Source organism: Molothrus aeneus, chromosome 4 (assembly GCF_037042795.1).
Source record: "Molothrus aeneus isolate 106 chromosome 4, BPBGC_Maene_1.0, whole genome shotgun sequence".
Taxonomy (NCBI): domain Eukaryota; kingdom Metazoa; phylum Chordata; class Aves; order Passeriformes; family Icteridae; genus Molothrus; species Molothrus aeneus.
In genome coordinates, this window is record NC_089649.1 from 55,563,908 (window position 1) to 55,583,732 (window position 19,825).

The window sequence follows — 19,825 nt, forward strand, 5'->3', positions numbered from 1 at the left end:
GGTACTCTGTAGCTTTGAAACCCTCTTGTCTTACAGATGTGGTTAGGTGTTGATGTACCAAATCAAGGTAGTAAACAGTCCAAGATGCAGTTGGAGGCCATCCTGCCCTGCCCTATGCTCTGTGCACTGACCTAGCTAGGCCTTGTTCCTCTATCTGTGAATGCGTGACTCATCGATATGGGCGTTTGTGTTGGGCCCATACCAACCTTGTTTAGTCCCACAGTGTTTTGTTCGCCCCACGGAAGCAAAGAAAGCAGCAGATGAAGCCAAGATGAGGTTTGCCCACATAGATGGAGATCATTTGACGTTGCTGAATGTCTACCATGCTTTCAAGCAAAGTAAGTCTGTGTCTGTTTTAGTAAAATTATTTATGCTTTGTGCTGCCAGCTTCCATTTCTGGGTTCCAAGGACACTTGAAGGGCTTGGTTTTTGTTATTTAAGTGCTACTTTCCTTTGGGGGTTAAACAAAACCAAAAAACTACCCAAGCAATCTTGTAATAAACTGATGAGCATGCAAACAAGCCAGGCTTTTAAATCAATGCTGGGTAACCTTGGACAGAAGGAAGCAAATGTTCCTGTAATTAAGAAATATTGGAAGTTTATTTAACATTAATTATAAAAAATAGGCATAATTGCTTAGTGATTTTTTTTCAGGGAGAGCAGTGCAGAAAAAAACATGAATTTGGAGAAGGATATGGCCTTAGAACAAAAAACCTTTTTAATTCTGATTTCTTAATGTAGTTAGGAATTCTGTAATAAGGCTTTGGAATAGATTGAGAGGCAAAGGCATGATGCATCAACAAGAAGTAACATAGAACTGTATGATACATATGTTTCAATTATGTAATTTCTGTGGATGGAATTTAGAGAAAATATATGATCCTCTTCAACATAGCCAAAGTGTATTTTAGCAGCTTAAAGAAGATAAGAATGAAGAGATTAAGCTAGTTCTCTTCAACAATGAGCAAGTGACCCACTTTTTAAACTGACTTATATTGGTGGCAAATAAAAAGATGGCTATAAACTGCCAGCCATGTGCACTTAGGTGCTCCAGTTATACTTTCCTGTTAGCAAACAAAAAACAAGCAGTCTTTTTACCCTGAGTAAAAAGAAATGCAGCTTAATGCCCCTTCCTGTTACAGGTTCGAATTAGAAATTCTGTATTGAAACCTTCTAACACTGTCATTATATGACAATCTAAAATAAGTGCAAAAGTCAACAAATACATTCAGTTTACAATACAAACAACAGCTGAGAAAGTTTTATGATACATCTGTAAATAAAAACGTGTGTTGCTTTTTTTTTCCTGTTAGCTTTTTCATTAATAGGATGCAGAATATCTGGCAGACAATTTGTGCATGTTTCTGGAAACCACTGCTTTAATACTCAGGTTACTGAGGGATGCATCTATTTCAGGAATCATCTTGTAAAATTGTGAATGGTCTTCTGGAATCAAAAGACAAAATGCTTCTACTGTTTGTATATAGAACAATATAAAACATTTATGGGTTATTCATGATGCATAGTTCAGTTGGCTCAGCAAGTAGTATGCGATGGTACTGTACAGTAGAATCATAACTGTTCAATAGCTTTATTCATACTTCATTTAAAATATATTCTGTAAGGTAAAGTGCAAGAAAGAACTTGGACTTACCTTGACTTCCATAACCTTCATTCTTTACAGTGCAAATTAAGAAGAGTCTTTTCTTTCCAAGAGTTACCTTAAGTTTTAATTCTTAAGACTGGCTTTGTTGGATTATTAAACTGACAAAGATTAGAAGAGCATTACTTGAAAAGTCAGAGAATAGCTTGGGAGAACTAGGTTTTTTGATGTGAAACATGCAGGTATTGATGCTGGCAGAATGGCTGAGGCTTGCTGTTTCATTAGATTTCTCAGAGCTAACAGCAGTAGGAACAGAGCTAACAGCAGTTGGAGTACAGAGTTCGCTTACAGTGGCTGTATTTTACCAGTCACATTTACTGAAACTACTGTGAGGTGTGTCACACTTTGAGAACAGACTGTATAGCTCTTAGCTTTTGAATGTTTAATTGAAGTAGAGTTTCATTTCTCAGATACAGCGTAGTTATGTACAGTTATCTTGTATGTTCATTGCATGCTGCAGTTAAAGGCTGTGCAGTGTCCTGACATCATGTTACGTTTTACACTTCAAGTTTGGAAGATGGTTTTTCTAGTTGCAGGGTGGGATTTTTGAAGTGTCCAATATTTAGTGGTATGGTATTTCAGTAAAACAGCAGTGATTGTATTTATGTTATATTGGTGAGGGAGGGAAAACCCCTGCTTTTCTTCTGTCCTGACCACGTGCTTCCTGGATAGAAAAGTTTTGGCAAGTTACCTAGTGCAGGAAATCAACTGAATAAACCAAGAGCTGTTACCATTTATAAAAGTTTATGGATATTTTTTCTGGTTCATCTGGCTGATGAATTGGTTAGTTGCTATTTCATTTACTTGTTCTAATTTTGATTCATATTTTCTAATGTTGCAGATCATGAGTCGGTTCAGTGGTGTTACGACAACTTCATTAACTACAGGTCCCTGATGTCTGCAGACAATGTACGCCAGCAGCTGTCACGAATCATGGATAGATTTAATTTGCCTCGTAGAAGCACAGATTTTACCAGTCGAGACTATTACATCAACATAAGAAAGGCATTAGTTACTGGGTATTTCATGCAGGTATGTGTGTATTCTCATAGAGAAAGTAGTTCAGTGTTTATGTGGCTCATAATGTTAGTATTGTTGTTATAGTTTGCTAAAGCTTAATAAATGTTGCTTAAATTGCATGTGGCTAGCTATGTTACTATGTAGTCTTTGTCAAGTTGCTAGGTGATGACTCAAGTAGCACATTCTTCAGTCAAATGCAAGAAAAATTGAAGGCAGTCTTATCAGTGTATCAAAATCTCCTTTCTGCTATGAGCATTCATGAAGTGACTACATAAAATATTTCAAAGTAACTTCAGAATATGTAGTTCTAAAGTTATTTGTAATTTGATACCAAAAGGGGAAGTAAAGTGATACGTAAATATGAAAACATGATACTTACAGAAAGATAGTATTTTCATTTGTATATTTTTCCATATTTATAGTTCAATTTTCAATTACATGAGTCAGATACTGGAGCACTTCTGTAATCTCAAGATGTATGCTGTTTGAAATGCATTTGCCAATTGAGCTAGGATGCTATGAAAGCCAGTCTCCACTGCTGCCACCTGCATGCTTTGCATTTCAGGTTAAGCAATGCCCCAATCTAGAATGCAGACTGCTTGGGTTTTTGTCTATTTTTTGTTTGGTTTTGGGGTTTTTTTGGTTCCCCCCCATGTCCCATCTTGCTGTGTTTTTTCTCTTCAACATTCATCCTTAAGACTGCTAGAGTGTCTTTGCTGGCTCTTGCAGATACAAAGTGTGAATCTCCATGCTCATTGATTTTGGACTGTTGTGATAATGCTTTTCATAGCAAAAAAACATTTGACACGTCTCTGCAACATCCCTGCTAGAGCCTAAAACCTCACTTCTGGAGACTACAATCTTGTTATCTTTAGGAGGCTGACCAGTGCCCATTGCATTTCCTGATTTTTCCCTTGGACTGCACTCTGGTGGTGTTCAAACACAAACACTGCCTGCTGGTCAGTGCTGTGCAGGTGAAGATGGCATGGGCCTGACAAGCGCTGCACTTACACACCCCAGCTGGGGCACAGACTTGGGCACCCTGTCCTTAAACCGCCCTTGCCAAGTGTTGTCTCTGGGGCTCAGCCAGCCAGTCTGCAGCAAAAACATGTTCTGGGTTTTCAGAATACAGAAATATCAATGTCAGCAACTGCATTTCAGTGTAATGCAAATGCGAGATTAAGGCTGTTGGCTGCTTTTAAATAATTAAATGGTTCTAAAGCCTTAGTTGCTGTAACCTTTCAGGCAAGTAGGCTGTAACTGTGTTCAGTCCTTGAATTTGGGACATGTTTTCTGCATATTTCTTGGCAAATGCTTCAGAATACATTCCCACCTCCACATTTAATTCTGTAAATGTTTTGAAAGACAAAGAACACTTCTGCCCAGCATTCCATTTTGGGCCCCAGGCAGGTCTGAGTGTCACAGCTGCACTTTGGTTTGGCAGTATACCCAGTGCGTTCTTGCACTTAGTTGGACCTGTGGGGAGGCCATGTACTTGGAAGTCGGTGTGCTCTCTGTTTTATGTTACTTGGAGCAAAACTCTTCCTCTAATTGGTGTTTTCCTATTAGAAAACACCTATTCCCATGCATGGGGAGCCGCACCAGTGTTGGTGCAAGTAGATTTTTGGTCTCTGTGTTGTAGGATTTAAAGATCTGACTTAGTATTTTTGCTGTGAATACAGTAGTAAGTAGGCTCATGCAGATGAAAATTAAAGCAGATGAAAATCAAAGAAGTCTGCTTGGGCTTCCATGGTCAGTAGGTTCTTTACTGCCTCCCTCACACAAAATGCCTAGTAGAATTTTTTGGGTGTGTCAGGATATAGGTATAGCTGACCTGTTGGAGCTGTTTGGAGTGGAAGCCATTTCAGCTGTTGCTCTTCTGCTTTCAAGTGTTGGTCTATTTTAGTTTGAGTTTCTTCAGCTCTTTAAACCTTCACAATAGTGTGGTATGTATTTGACCTTGGCTCTGAACTTTTTATGGTGAATTCCATGTTTCTTTAAGAAACCTTCAGTAGAAAAATTTTAAAAACTCAGATGTTATTTACCAGCAGCTGAAGTACTTACAGTTGTAGTCTGTATACACATTACACCCTCTCCAAGCTAATATTCCGGCTGTAGCATTTGGGGGCTCTTGTTCAGAAAACCTTAGTAATGAAATGCATACGTCATCCTTTGTCCTCTAAGTAGAGAAGAACATGGTGGAATTCCAAGTGTGGGCACTTGTGAAATGTGTGCATGTACTCTAGATAGCTTCTGCATGTAAAGTACTGAGGTGTGTGGAGAACACATAGCAGAAGCTGGTTCTTCAAACTTTCTAAATTTAAAAAGGCAGTGTGAAGTAGAAAACGCAGTAGTAGCCATTGTCTCAAAATACTTCTCATTTGCTGCATGGTTTAGACTTTGGTAATTGCCTACTGTCCTAAAACCAGTCATAAAAATTCACTGTAGAATTTTCTGTACTAATCAAGATATGTAGTTTATGTCAGACAGTATAGGCTTGTACTGACTATTGTAATTGTACTGGTTATGTAGTCAGTACTAAGTACTGTATACCTGCCTTCAGTTGCATGTCAGAGACAGATAAATGTGGAATTTCTGCTGGTGATGAATCATCTCTTTACCTTCATATTTAAATGCAAATTTGAATTCCAGTAAATCTACCATAGACAAGCAAAGTGAATAGTAAAATAATTTAAAACTGTCAACAGTTCTGTATATAGTAAAACTTATGGAAAGATAGATATTGACAAGTTAAATGTCTTTTAAAATTTTTGTGCTGTGTCTCAGATTTCTTCTAGTTCTTATAATGCAAAACTTTTTAAAATAACTTTCTCTATCACACATCAGAATATGCAAAGGATATGTAAAATATAGCAAGGGTGGTCTTTGCAAAAAGAGAAGCACTGATTTCTCAATTACTTTGTTCCAAACATAGTCTGTCTTACAAAGGGAGAGGAATTGGCATATTGTACTGTGTAATATATTTATAATTTGGTAATAAATTTATGGAACTAGGTATAGATTATTTCTCCTACTTCTGTTAAGCATACTTTATGGAAAAATCTAAATAGGATAAATACTGTAGCTTACTGTTAGGTGGGGATCAAAATAAGTCACAAGAATAGGTAACCCCTTAATGGAGGCTTATCTCTGATACCCATTCAAAACTAAGCTTAGAATCTTTAAATTGTTAATAGTAGCTGAAGTAACCATGGTTAAAACTAAGCAAAAAATAGTTATACCACAGAAAGTAAGATAAGGAAACGAATTGGAAAAGGCAAATGACTTCAGGATGGGTCATCTTCCTCTTAGTGATTTTGTTTTTTATCAGTTGACAAAAGCAACCTAGGTTTTTATCATTGTATTTTCAATCTAGTATTGAAGACAGAACAAGAACTGATAGTTGATAGTTTAAATCAGAATTTAAAGGTGGAAGCAAGTCCTGTGTTCTCAAATCAAAGAATAGGTTGGGTTGGAAGGGACTACAGTTGGATTATCTGGTCTAGCCTCCCTGCTCAAACAGTCTCATCCTAGAGAACATGGCACAGGATTGTGTTCAGAGAGTTCTGGAATATCTCCCAGAGATATTTGTTTATGAGAGAAACCACAAACTCTCTGGGCAGTCTCTTCCAGTGCTCTGCTACTGCAGAGTAAAGAAGTTCTTCCTCATGTTCAAATGGAACTTCATTTCTGTTTGTTTCTTCTTGTCCTCTTGCTTGGCACCACAGAAGAGAGCCTGGCTCCTTCCTCCTGCCACCCTCTCTTCAGATACTGATTAGGCACTGATGGGGTCCCTCTTCTCGAGGCTGAACAGGCCCAGCTTCCTCAGCCTTTCCTTGTAACAGAGATGCTCCAGTCTTTCCATCTTTATAGCCCTTCTGTGGACTTGCTCCAGGAGTTCCATGTCTCTCTTGTATTGAGGAGCCCAGAACTGGACACAACATTCCAGATGAGTTTCACCAGGGCTGAGTAGAGGGGCAGGATCACCTCCCTCATGCTGCAGGCAGTGCTCTCCCTGATGCACCCCAGGATACCATTGGCCCTCTTGGCTAGAAAGATATACAGATCAAGCTTGGAATCTTTCTTGGGAGATGTGGCATAGTCAAACACAGGCTATATACATCATGGTCACTACAGAGGATAAGTTACCAATACTGTACAGGAAGTTAGATGTCAGATGATTTGCCTTCTAATTAAAATCTCATTCCTGATGCTACTCAGTCTTTGGTGCTTATTTCTTGTATGGAATTATGTATATTTTGAAGTCTTTACATAATCAGGCTCCTACAATAATAGAATGTTAATAAAATAAACTTACAACACAAAGGTGGTCAGTGGTGCATTTAATAGTATTCATTTTGCTCTTTAGGAATGCAGAAGAGTGCTGTAAAACTTTTTAATAGATTCAGAAACACTCTTGCGTGTGCTCCAAGCAGAAATTTTGGAAATCCAGGCAACTGCCAAGGTTCCTTTGGTGCATGCTGGCATTGGTTTATCAGAAAGAACAAAGACCAATCATTTCTCTAAACTGTCTGTCAAGACTACCGAGTCACAATGTATAGCCTTAAATCTGAAAGGGCTGGATCTTGTAATACTGTACCTGCTTTTGACCTTCCAAGTGCATTTGGATTTAGTGTTAGTGTTTGATTGAAGACCCCTGACTTCACCCTCTAGGTTCCATGACATGATAGCTAAGAAATAAGCACAAGCATACTTAAAATTTCAGAGGAGGGTGTGTAATTCTTAACAAAACTGTGGTGAGAATTTGAAGTGAAACATTTTTTTCCTCTTGTGGCATGTGCCACTGTTTCTATTTAGGTTTGTCACGTTCATAGAAAGATTATAATTGTCTCTAAATCATCAGCCTTGTGGGCTTTTCAGGGGCTGCAGAGTAATCTCTTGCAGAGATACATGGGCTGGCTTGGCACTTACCCATTCTTTTAGAGTCATGTTCAAATAGCCTAATTCTTTGGGGATCTCGGGGTTCAGGTATGTTCTGTAGTCTCTTCCTTGCTACCAATTCTCATCAAAAATGAACCCATTTCCCTGACATACTCTGTATGATCCTGTGGTTTCTGTGGAAACTCATGCTCTTTATACTCTGACAAACATCACAGAATGAGGTGAAAAGGCCCTCTGGAGGACACCTGGTCCAACCACCCCTGTTCCTACAGGCACTGATGATGCTTGCAAGCCAGGCTTTCAGAGAAGCAATGGAAGCCTCCCATTTGTCCTTGTTTGCTTTCTTATGTCAACCTTGGTGCCTGCCTGAGCCCATTCTAAATTCTTTAAGCTCAGTGACCTCGCAGGCCACTTACAAAGTAGAAGCAAGATGGGCTCAGTCATCTGTGCTGGAACAGTGCAGGCCAGGAATGAGCAGGAAAATGCAGCAGCTGGCAGATCACTGTGGCTTGCTTTGGAGCCATAGCTTCACTGTGTATTTCCCCACAGAGTTGCCATCACTGACCCTGAAATTTTTACCAAGGTGTGTGCCAGCAAGCACGCTCTGTAGAAACAGCTAAAGAGGATAAATACTGCAGCTCACTGTTACCTCAGGATTGATGCCAGTCACAATAGTATATATATAACCACCTAAAGGTGGCTTGTCCCTGATATCAATGGTCTAAGGAAACATTTTCTTTGTAATTGGGGTTATTTTAATTCTTGTCCTTCCCTGGAAATTAAGAGCTAATTAAGAGATACATTTCTGTAGCATTTATTTTTCTTTGAGTATGCTTCAGAATTATGCAAAGTCAATAAGAAACATAACTCTACCATTACAAATGACATGTAAAAGAAAATTGTATTTGGGAAAGGTAGAGTATAAGACTTTACTTTTTTAATACATATGAGTGAGACTGAGGTGCCAAAGATAAATTGTATTGACTTTAACAGGACACTTTTCTAGAATAAAACCTAAATAACGCATTGTTCTGTCCTTTTCTAGAAAGAAATAGAACAGGTAAAATAGATACTTTTGTATGCTTGTGTACTTCTGATCTGAAAAATGAAATTGATTTTTAAACAGACCTTCCTTTGAAAAAAATTGTAATCCTACAGCAAGGTGTGCTGTGTTTGTGCTAGGCCTGTGACACATGAGTGTCTAGTCTGGTTTGCACCTATACTGATATTTAATGTTACAGATGTTTTATTGAGCTAAATAAAATTAGGCCTAAATCATTACAGTGTGCTGTTAATCTCCATTTAAAGGAATGTCTTCTGGTTTCCCAGACTTGAAATAAACTGTTACCTCTCAAATCTTGTGTGACAAAATTTGCAAACTATTGAAATATCTTGTTCTACTCCTAAAACATGTTCTGGATATTAATGTCATAACATTTTAAAGAGAAGTACACTCAAAGTAAGCAATTTCTTAGTAAAGAGATATTCTGACTTAAAACTTGAGGTAGCTATTGTTTTAGAAGGCCTGGGGTTTTAATCTAATAGGTGGAATTTGCTCTTGACTTGGCAAAAATAAAAGGTGAAATATACCTAGGAATTCAAGAAAACAAGGAAGTATACAGTCTGTTTTCCTTTAATAAGGAAAACAGCTAATGATCTTATTATAAATGTCTTTTTTGATGTCTTTCAGCCATTGCCCAACCTATTTAATCTTTTTACTCCGTGTGTGTGTGTGTATATTTACATAATGAGAGGAGGTTATTTTCAACTACTGGTATCAAAGAGTTAATTTTAGTTACTTGTTCTGTTAGATTAGCTGTTGGTACAGAGGATATCATTGAAAGGATAACTGTCTGCTTTACCAAATCTTAATGAGCTGGGTATCGGAGCATCTTGGCAAGGCAGGCATTATTCCCTTTCATAGAGGAAGAAGCTTAGTCAGAGGGAGGTTAATTGATTTTCACCAAGGTCACAGCACAAGTGTGTCGCTGAACCTACATTTTCCAGCTCTGAAGCTCATGCTGTAGTGAGACCTCTTTCATAAAAGAATAATGTTGTGGCTTACTGGCCCTACAGTGGCTACTGCAAATGAAATGCTTGAAGCAGATGTCTTTTGTAGACCACAGTTGACTTTGTGTGATGTTGCAAACCTGTCCAGTATATATTCCCTTCCTTTGTGTTTTCATTGCTGCTGTTGCAATAATGATTATTCTCTTTGGGTGATAATTATTTTTGTATGTTGCTTGAATTGTGTATTAGAATATACACGTACCATGGTAGATAGCAAAAACATCTGGCATCTTGATTGTGTCTATAAAAAACCTTGAATACTTGAAGTGGTCAAGTAACGTGCCAAATTTAGATGAGGTTTGGAAGTTGGGTTTGTTTGTTTTGTATAAAACGCTTAACAATCAGCTTGAAATTGCTTCATTTAAAAATTGCCTGTGTTAATGGAAAAATGTCTTTTTATTTAGGTGGCACATTTGGAGCGAACAGGGCATTACTTAACAGTGAAAGATAACCAGGTGGTGCAGTTGCATCCCTCCACTGTTCTTGATCACAAACCAGAATGGGTGCTGTATAATGAGTTTGTCCTTACAACAAAGAATTACATCCGGACATGTACAGACATCAAGCCAGAATGGTAAGCCAAAGTATTGCAACAATTATGATCTACTGTAGAGTTCTTGGGGTGTTTTTTTTTCCCTTTTTTTAAGTTGAGGTAATTCTTTTCACTTTTCCTGAAGCTAGTTTTACAGAAATGGTTTGAGGAACAGCAATGGTATGGACTGAGACTTTGTAGATGACTGAAGCTTTTCTTTATGGGTACTTGTGCCTTTTCATTGGTTTTGTGTTAGACCTCTGATGCCTGGACTCTGTGTACAGTGCACAGCTTGACTTAGAACTAGTTACTTTAGTAAGCCTGGAGCTGCCTGGAGTTGTGAGGTTTGGGGGTATGTCCTAGCACCCACTTGCATACCTGAGTTAGTTAAGAGATAACTCAGTATCAGTGCTTCTGTTCTCAAGATCTAAGACTTCTTCTGTCTGATTTTTTCAGAAGGCTCTGAACAGTACTTCATGCTTTCTTAAAATTCTAAGGAAAGAGATGATAATAGTGATACAGCTTCCCATGTTATGATACTTATTCATCAGCTAAATATATCAAGGAAATCAGAAGCCTGAATCTCTGCACACAAGCAGAGATCTGAAGCATCTTGCCTGTCTTTAAGGTTGTACTTTTTTTACCAGGTTGTAGTAAGCTTTGGGGACACGGGAAGTTCTTCAGTTGCTGTAATTTTACTGTTGTACAGGAAGAGTTTAAAGATTCATAAGCTGGAAAACACAACGTATATATTTACATTGTCTGTAGTATCTTGGTGGAAAATGTGTTTGAGTCCCTGCTTAGAAATCTTGGTTCAACAAATACTAAGCTAAAGCAGGATCCTGTTGCCTTGGTTGTACTTCTAAGTTTAAAACAGCTAAGACAGAGCTGCACTCTGACACAAGTGGTTGTTTGTGTACACTTCTGTGGCTGAGGGACTCTGACAGTAAGCAGAGGCTCTGGCTGTGTGGGTTGCCATGGCAGGTACTGAAGCAGCAGCAAGAGTCTGTAAGGGGCACATGGCCAGACAGGAGCATCTCGTGAGACTCATGTGCATGCTTTTTGCTTTGAACTTGGACACTTGCTCAGGGTGGCACTGCCATTTTAAATGTGTGCATGTGTGTAAATTTCAGTTAGTCTTAGAATTGCAGAATGAGCTGAAAATAATGGATAACTTTTGTTTCCTTCCTTTACAGTTGTAAAATTTCTGTAAAATTTATTTTAAAGTTTGAGTATCAGTAACAAGCTTCTCCTTTTTTGACAGGCTGGTGAAAATTGCCCCTCAATATTATGACATGAGCAATTTTCCACAGTGCGAAGCAAAGAGACAGTTGGATCGCATCATTGCCAAACTTCAGTCCAAGGAATACTCACAGTACTGAATTTATGCTTTGAACTGAAGTTATTCAGAGGACAGCTTTAAGAGATGAAAGGATTCAAAGTTCAAGTTGTGCTCTTCACTTTGGTTCAATAATGGCCTTTATTTGAAAGCTTTTTAATTTTTCTTTACAGTAAATATTCCATTCTGATTTCATAAATTAAACATTTATGCCTCCCTTTTGTGTTGACACTGTAGCTCATACTGGAAAAGCTAATCAATGTTTTGCAGTTTATTGAAAGTAGTTCTATATATAACAATGTTATAAGCATTTCTTTAGAAATGGTTGAAAATGCTTCTAAAAATGTGATTATCGACCATGGTATGCATGATCGTTGTAATTGTTGACATTCCTTTTAGAAGTTGTGAAATGTTACAACTTGTGCTTCTGTAGACACAATCTTTGGCTTCAGTACAAGGGTACTGACTTCAATAAAGTCTATTTATACTAATTTTGTGCCACAGTATGTCAGTATTTCTATTGTTTTGATTGTAATATGAGAAGCCCATTTAGTCTCCCATTAAACTGCTGTTTGATTGACATGGCAGTAGTTTAATATTTTAATACTAAAAATACAGATGTTTAAGCAGCACAATGATGATGTAATATGATGCATACAATGTTCATCCCTTGCAAACTTGTTAAAATTATTTAGGAAAACTCAGAATGCATGCAGATGTGTTAGGAGAATGCTTTCTTCCAACATAGCCCTAAGTATTTCTCAGACAGAACTGTAGTAGCGTGTCCTATAAAGTGAAGTGTGTGTGGCCAGGTAGAAATTGCTCTGCTGGGAAGTGTTCAGGTACTGTTTAGGATCAACACAAGCAATAGCATAAGTGACACTGTAGATCAAATCACACTGCACCATTGTAATTTTGTAGTGATTTTTTGTGAAATATGATTTGACAGCATAATCCCATGAAGAATTTATAGTAAAATTTGATCTCAGGGCTGGAGCACCTCTCTTAGGAGGACAGGCTGAGAAAGTTGGTATTGTTTAGCATGGAGAAAAAAAGGAAGGGGATCTTATTGTGACCTTTAAAATACCTCCAGAGGTTTTAGAAGTATGAGTGAGGATTTTTACCAGGGCCTGTGGTAAAAACTTTTACCAGTAACAGGACAAGGGCAAGGGTTTTACTCTGGTAGAGGGTAGACTGAGATTGGACATAAGGAAGAAATTTGTCACTGTGAAGGTGGTGAGGCACTGCAACAGATTGTCCAGGGAAGTTGTGGGTGCTCAGTCCCTAGAGTTTTCCAGGTCAAGTGGGATGGGGCTTTGAGCAGCCTGGTCTAGTGGAAGGTGTCCTTGCCCATGGCAGGAGTGTTGGAACTAGATCATCTTTAAGGTCTGGTTGAACCCAAGCCATTCTGTGGTTTAATGTATTTGATCAGATTTCTGTTTTTCCCTCCCCCTGGAATACACTGAGCTTTGGTCCTTCTGGCAAGGAGCAGCTGGATCAGCTTTTGCTGAAACTGGTTCCCTTAGGAAGAGAGCTGTGCCGCTGTAAGGCTGAAGCAAAAATAGGTTACATTTGCAGAGCTGATAACTAACCTCAGACTAATTTTAAGCACTGATGCTTGGGGTATCCTGTCCTATTTAAATCAGCAGAGGACTATAAAGTTACTTTGAATACTTGGAGGATTTTCTTCCAGTTCCAACTTTTTTTTTAATTTATATGATGGTGAGAAGTTTTGAAAACTTTGCTAAGACCTAAAATAGTAATAGTGAAGATAAAGATGTCAGAAGATTAAAATTTGAGTGGATTTATAATCCAGTGAGACCTGGGAGTCTGTCTTGGGTTTGCTAAGTGAGAGGGAATGTTGGATGAGTCTGGACTTTGTTACCCTACCAAAACATTTTCAGTAGGAAGGAAGGAGCTTCACTCTGCATAAAATTTCAAATTGGATTGTGTTTTCTGACTGCAGTTAGAAGAGGTTTTATTTAAAACAGGGATTCTGAACTCCTTAAGCAGCTTTTCAAACTAATATTCCTGAACGTGCAAATGTTGGTTTTGCAAATTGCTGCTCTAGTAGGATGACTTGGGTATTAGGAAACCCCTATGATATGTGGGGTTTCCTGATGACTTGCTTATCCTCTGTGTGGTGAGCAGAGGGGGCTGCTTTGTGCAGTGCTGAAAACTGGCTGCTCCCCAGGTAAGAATTGCTCTAGTGTTTGTGTGCAGCCTTCAGCTGAACGGTGTAGAACCACCTTCTGCATGACTTTGCCTAGGTCTGGCAAGGGCCACAGACAGTTCTCTGCTTGAAACGCCTCAGGGACCCCAGAACCAGCTGGCATCAGCTGCTCTAGCTTAGGTCCTTGGGGATGGGGAGCAGATGGCTATGGCTGTGAGTGGAACTTGACACAGGAAAGACTTTGGCTTGTTTTTGGTGGTTTTCTTTTTCCTTAAATTGTCAAACCCACAAGCTCAGCTTGGGCTGTGACAGCTGACCTGGGCTCTTTCACTCTGCTACTAGGAATGCAAATACTACTGGCCAAATTCACGTCCTCTGACAGCTCTGCAACCTTGCCACATTCCAATTAAGCTGGTGACACCTGGGCTTAATTGGAAGGCTGGTGGTGTCCCAGCTGTCACTGAAGACAGAGCAGGCTGGGTGCCCCCATCCCTCCTGCAAGCAATGGGAAACAGCTTTCCTGCTGGGATGCTGTTGGAATCTGGGGGATAGTGCTTCAGGATGACATGGAAACCTTGACACCTGGGGTACCTATTGCATTTGATACTTGTGTATTCCTGAAAAACACACCCCTGTATTGAATCACAAAGCACTTGCAATACTTGAGTTTAGGACTAAAGCATTTTCTTACAGGGGACTGTGTGTGCTGTGTATGGAGTCTTTTGCTAAGAATTGAGTAGTGGAGAATGGCCCCAGGGTTGGAGTTGCAGTCTGTTCTCTGCGCAGTACTGATCTCAGCTGAGGCCATTCAGGGGTTCAGGGCAGAAACACAGACTCACTTGAATCACTGTGGATATCTTAGAGTTGCTGCAAATCTCACTTTTGATGTAATTTTAGAGCCATATAGCAGTGGGAGGGGAGCCAGATGTCTAAGGAGTCACTACCTATCTCTGAAGGAGTAGTGACAGGTACAGCAGGGCTTCTTGAAGTAAGATGTTTCCTGACTCCTACAGGGGAACTATCAGGAGCAACCTCCTTAGGTACTGCTGTCTCAGGGGTACAGCAGATGCACGCAGAGGAACTTGGGTTTGAGAGTAGCTCTGGGTTTTTTAAAGTTCAGTGTTGAAAGATAAAGCCTTGTTCCCTTTTTTCTGATGGGAAAAATGTCAAAAAAGGTTGCCCAGAGAAACAAAAGGGAGACCAATAAGGAGGGATAGAAATTAGACTGCTTTATCTATGAGTGTAAGGAGGTTACTGCCCCCCTCTTAAACATTAGAAATACTCAGAGCTCTCCATTGTCAGAGCTCTGGCTGCTTATACTTACCTACTTACACAGCATGCAGCCAGTAAATAAGGGGAAAAGTTGGAAATCAAGAGTTTGCTGGTGTCAAATAGAAATTCAGCTTCTGTTCTGTGAAAAGCCACAACTGGGGCTCTTTTTGCTGATCTGTGGAGCAAGGGTTCCCAAATGAACTGCAGAGCTGCCCCCAGCAGCTGCAACATTTGCTGTTCTGCTGTGTTCCCTGCCTTACTGACACCACTCTAGAGTGTTCAGACTGCTAGTCAGGGGTGTACATGTGTTTTGGAGTAGAGATGAACTGCTCCTTAGGATTAACTGGTTATCTGCTTTGGAACAATCTAAAAGGAAAAGTGATGTGTTGTTTACTTAGAGTGATCTTTTTGTCAGAGACATTCTGATGCTTTTTGAAAATACTTGGTTTGTATATAATAAACTGTTTATAATGTGGGACTTTTGGAAATACAGAATATGGATTAGATGACAAGAAAACAGTACTAAGTGAAAGGAGTATATTTTTTGAAAAGAGGAAGTCTTCAGTCTTAATTGTGCTGCTGTGTAATACCTCAGAGCAGTAAAGGGCTAGTATCAGTGTGAGACAACAGCTGTGTTTAGGTTTGTTAGACACAGGTAGTTACTAACGGCTAAGTACACGTGGTTAGGTACATACCTTCATTATGGAGATACAAAGAAGTGACCAGTTAATACTGTGTTTAGATTAGAATTTTTGTCAGGGAACAGAATAAATGGTGAGTCCATGCTTTGCTATGTTCTGATGCCATAAAAGCCCCTGAACTCTTGCTTTTGGGAGAACTGTAGGTACTGCAGTACTAAAGACAGGTGCTGACGTTCCTTTGAGGTTTATGGAAATGTCTTCATTCTTTGTACCTCTGCCCACTCATGGAAGGCAGAGAGCAGCTGGTGTGGGCCAACCTGGGTTAGTATGTTCTGCATCACTTTGGTCAGTTTTGTCTGATCACCACCTCCCTTTTTGGATCAGGGCTTGTGACACAGCATTGGTTTGTGACATGTAACTTGCATCCTGCACTGCTACATGGTGCATACTGAAAACTGCTCATTATTTGCCATAAGAAATGCAGTTTAAAGCAAAAATGCTGACATTAGCTTTCACCATTTGGTTTCATTTGAAAAGATACCATAGCAGAAGTCAAAAGGCAAAGAGTTTTCCTGCCATCCAGTCCAGCTACAATTATTAATTTGTAATCAGATTGCTCTAGTTCATTGCTGATAATGTATAGCAATAAAAAGCCATAGCACACCATAACAGTAGAAAGCAGAGGGTTATATTGTAAAGTACACGAATTTATTCACTTACTGTAGTTCGTGAAGATTAGACATTTATCTTGGTTTTAGAACAGCTGAGGGTTTTAATAATAAACATATTTTACTATTAGAAGTATAATCTTACTCTGGTAGTTTGTTGACCTTTCAAAATTATTTAACTTACACTTGTAGTTTATTGACCTAAATTTATTTAACCTTATGACTATGTATGTGACATTAGATTTATGTGAAGCAGAGGGAAAAATGGTCAGCCTAGTTCGTTTTTCTACTAGTACCTCTGACACTGGTAGCTTTGTTTTGGGGTATGTATGCTTCCTGGAACTGTTCCTAGAATTGAGCATTGGTTCCCAGTAATACAGGTGTCTCTTATTTTTAAGCTTCAAACAGGCAGCTTTAAAACCAGAATGAAGCCATTATGAGAGCATTTGCCCCTCTCTTCTCTTTTCCTTTCACAAATGACAAGCTTGGGCTGCCTCTTAATTGGAACTGATGTGTTTGAGATAAGTGGTTGGCATCAAGGAGATCCAAGCTTCCACTATCAAGGGATTAAACTAAATATGGTAACGGCAGTAAAATAACATTCCTGTAGATAACAAGACTAGTTTTGCTGATTGTAGGTGTTTGATCTTGCAGTTTCAACGCGAATATAGTGGTTTCTCAGGAACACTGAATGTATGTTGGACAGACGATAAAATAATTTTCATTTGTGTACATCTCAGCTCTGAGTGGTTCTTCCAGCTGTGAAAGCTATGCAGTAGTTTTGTTGTATAGAAAAATAAAACATAGCACAAATTAATGCTGATAATAAATATTTCTTGTGGCTTTAAACATGTGTTATTTTGGGTTGGTCTTATTCCTTTAGCTAAAGTAGGCCTCTTGCCTTCCATTTGAATTCAGTGTTTATTTTGTGAGCCTATTCCATTAATGTTCCCAGCCTCATTGCTTCCAGCAGCATAAACAATAAACACTTAGAGCATCAGCTCTTACCAGGCTCCATTGAGTGGAGTGTACTGGTGGATGTATTTCCTGAATGCTTTGTCTATTTAAATATTCAGCTGTGCAGTCAAACCACTTCTTATATTAGTAACCAGTTTTAACCTCAAAAATATTAACCTTTTCAGCTTTATAAAGATGCCAGTGTTTACTATCAAAATTTGTGTACTGCTTTAAAGACTCACAGACTTAATTTGACCTTTTAAACCTTAGGATGGTATCTTTGAGGTTATTTCATTTTGCATGTTGAATAACAAGTAACTGATAAGCCTTTACTGTGACATGGATAGTATTGTTCTTTTAAAGAAATAAATGCCCTTTGAACCCTTCCTGAAAGGCTTACAATTTGTACAGAAAGGCTTACAATTTGTGCAGCAGCAGCAGGTTTGAAGCAGTGTGAGTCACAACATGTTTGTCTAAGCAGCTGTCCAAGAGGGCATTGACAGCTTTGTTCCAATGTGTTACTGGTGATACAATATAATGGAAGTAAACTCAAATTACTGCTACTTCTACATATTTTAAACACATACTTTGATTAAGAGCAGAAGTCAAATACAAGAATTGGCAAGAATTTAAAATTCCAGTCTTGATGTTCACAATATGTACCCTGTTTGTTGAAAACTGACATTTAATATTCTGTAAATTTATGGACAATGAACAGTTTCTCCTTGTAAGCAAGCCAGTGTTAACGTGTTTTTGCTCTCAGGCTCCTTGCTGGACTTGCTGCTATGTAAATCCAAACACTATTCAAATGTCTGTTCTCTACATTCTCAAGCATTGTCAAATACAAAGTTGAACAGTAATGTGGTCATTCTGACTCTTCTGCAGCCTACAGAAATCCTGCTTGTTTCTGAGGAGACTTATGGAAGGAAAAGTGAATAGGAAAATCTTCCTTTGAGATCTCAATCACATTTGTTCTTCACAAAATAATTGTCTCTAATGGATATTCTTTTTGCAAGTAATGTTTAAGCTTCCAAATGTTTGTAGTCTAATGTCTTGATGTAAGACTAAAGTTTAGATCTCTCATTAGGTACAGTGAGGTCTCAGAAATTAATTTGCTTTTATTTTTAGCAAAGTAATTTGATCATAAAAACAACTCTATAAATGCTGGGTTTTCTAGACTCAAAGTAGAACTTCCTAAATGAGGAACAAAGTCAACAGCAAATCTTTGTTCTTACTACTTAAAAAACTTCAACATTAAAAAACCTGCTTAAAAAAACCCAGTTTATTCTTTCCCTTGATTTTGGCCAATATGTAAAGAAAAGGACATGGGCATACAAGCTGCAAAACCATTTCTGGTACAAATGTGTTCCTAGGTTTTCTCCTAACAAGGTTTGTTTTTCTTAATTGGCTCAAATGTGATGTCACTAAAGAAATCGAAACTTAGTGTTCTGTCAAAACCCTTTGAAACATCTATCAATTATTTCTGAGGCTTTGCTGCCTCTTTGTGGCATTTCTTGTGTAAAAATGGAATTCTTTATTGATCAAAGCTTTTCTTGGGTTTGTGCAAAAGACAGTTAAATGCAATTTCCCCAAGTTCTACTACGTGTGGCTGGGAGTCTGTTTTCCTCCCTCCTCCACGTTCCTTCCCACGTGATACAGCATGTAGTGCCAAAGGAGGAGCTAAATATTGTTTGGATCTGTAATACAGTTTGTGATGGGAAGGTGCTACTGCTGTATCAATTCACTTTGAATAATGCGCTGAATTGATTGTAGCCTCCTGCCTTTTTTATTATCTGAGCGCTGAGGAGATCTCCTCACACCTTTCACTACATCCCTCCTTAGACAACATCTTTACTGTGGCCAATAAAATAATGCTGAGTCCACTCCTTTTTCATCACTCAGTACTTTGCTAATGAGCCAAATGTGCCCAGAAGCTGGCAGAATGGCTGGGGGGTGGTTCTCAGATGTAAAGATACTTACACTGGAGGCAGGGACTCATGACAAGCTAACCATCTTGATTCCTGCTAATTTGGGTTATTCTAGGGTTCTCCCCCCAGCTCTGATTAGTTACTTCATAACTATAATCATGCAAACATAATCACAGGAATGTTATTTTGGGGAAATTATAATCTGATAGGGTTTTAGCAATTTATTTACATTGTTAATTGGTGATGAGGCTATAAAAGTTATGAACTACCTCATAAGTTCATGCCTGCTGACATTTGAATGGCATGTATTCACTGGTTGTTATTTATAATTTTGGGGGTATTGAACTGATGGAGATTACTCATGTTGAAAAGCTGCTGGAAGGCCTGAACTAGGAATTAAATTATCATAGTGGCTTCATTTTGTTAACAGTCTCATTGAAAATATCTTGCTTGCAGGACAATCAAACTCATCAGTGTTCTGCTCTTCCACTTCAGTAGACAAAGTTTTAATCAGTGGCACACTTGATCTTGCAAAATTCGGGGAAAATAATTTCCTGCATTTTTGAGATGAGTAAAATTCATGTAATCTAGCTTTAAAACTCCTGTCATTTTTTTCTTTTTTTTTTTTTGAATAATCAGCTTTACTTCATTCAGTTGCCT

The 19,825-nt window shown here is 38.6% G+C and overlaps 1 protein-coding gene across 1 annotated transcript in view; it reads left to right on the top strand.

Annotated features, from left to right (window-relative positions):
* Positions 1–17,129, top strand: part of DHX15 (DEAH-box helicase 15) — a 50,353-nt gene extending 33,224 nt beyond the window's left edge. The window contains exons 11-14 of the mRNA XM_066548542.1: positions 216–338; positions 2,505–2,695; positions 10,060–10,229; positions 11,452–17,129. Of these exons, the coding sequence (XP_066404639.1) occupies positions 216–338; positions 2,505–2,695; positions 10,060–10,229; positions 11,452–11,569 (602 nt within the window). The 3' untranslated portion in view covers positions 11,570–17,129. The remainder of the gene's footprint in view (positions 1–215; positions 339–2,504; positions 2,696–10,059; positions 10,230–11,451) is intronic.
* The last annotated feature ends 2,696 nt before the right edge of the window (positions 17,130–19,825 follow it).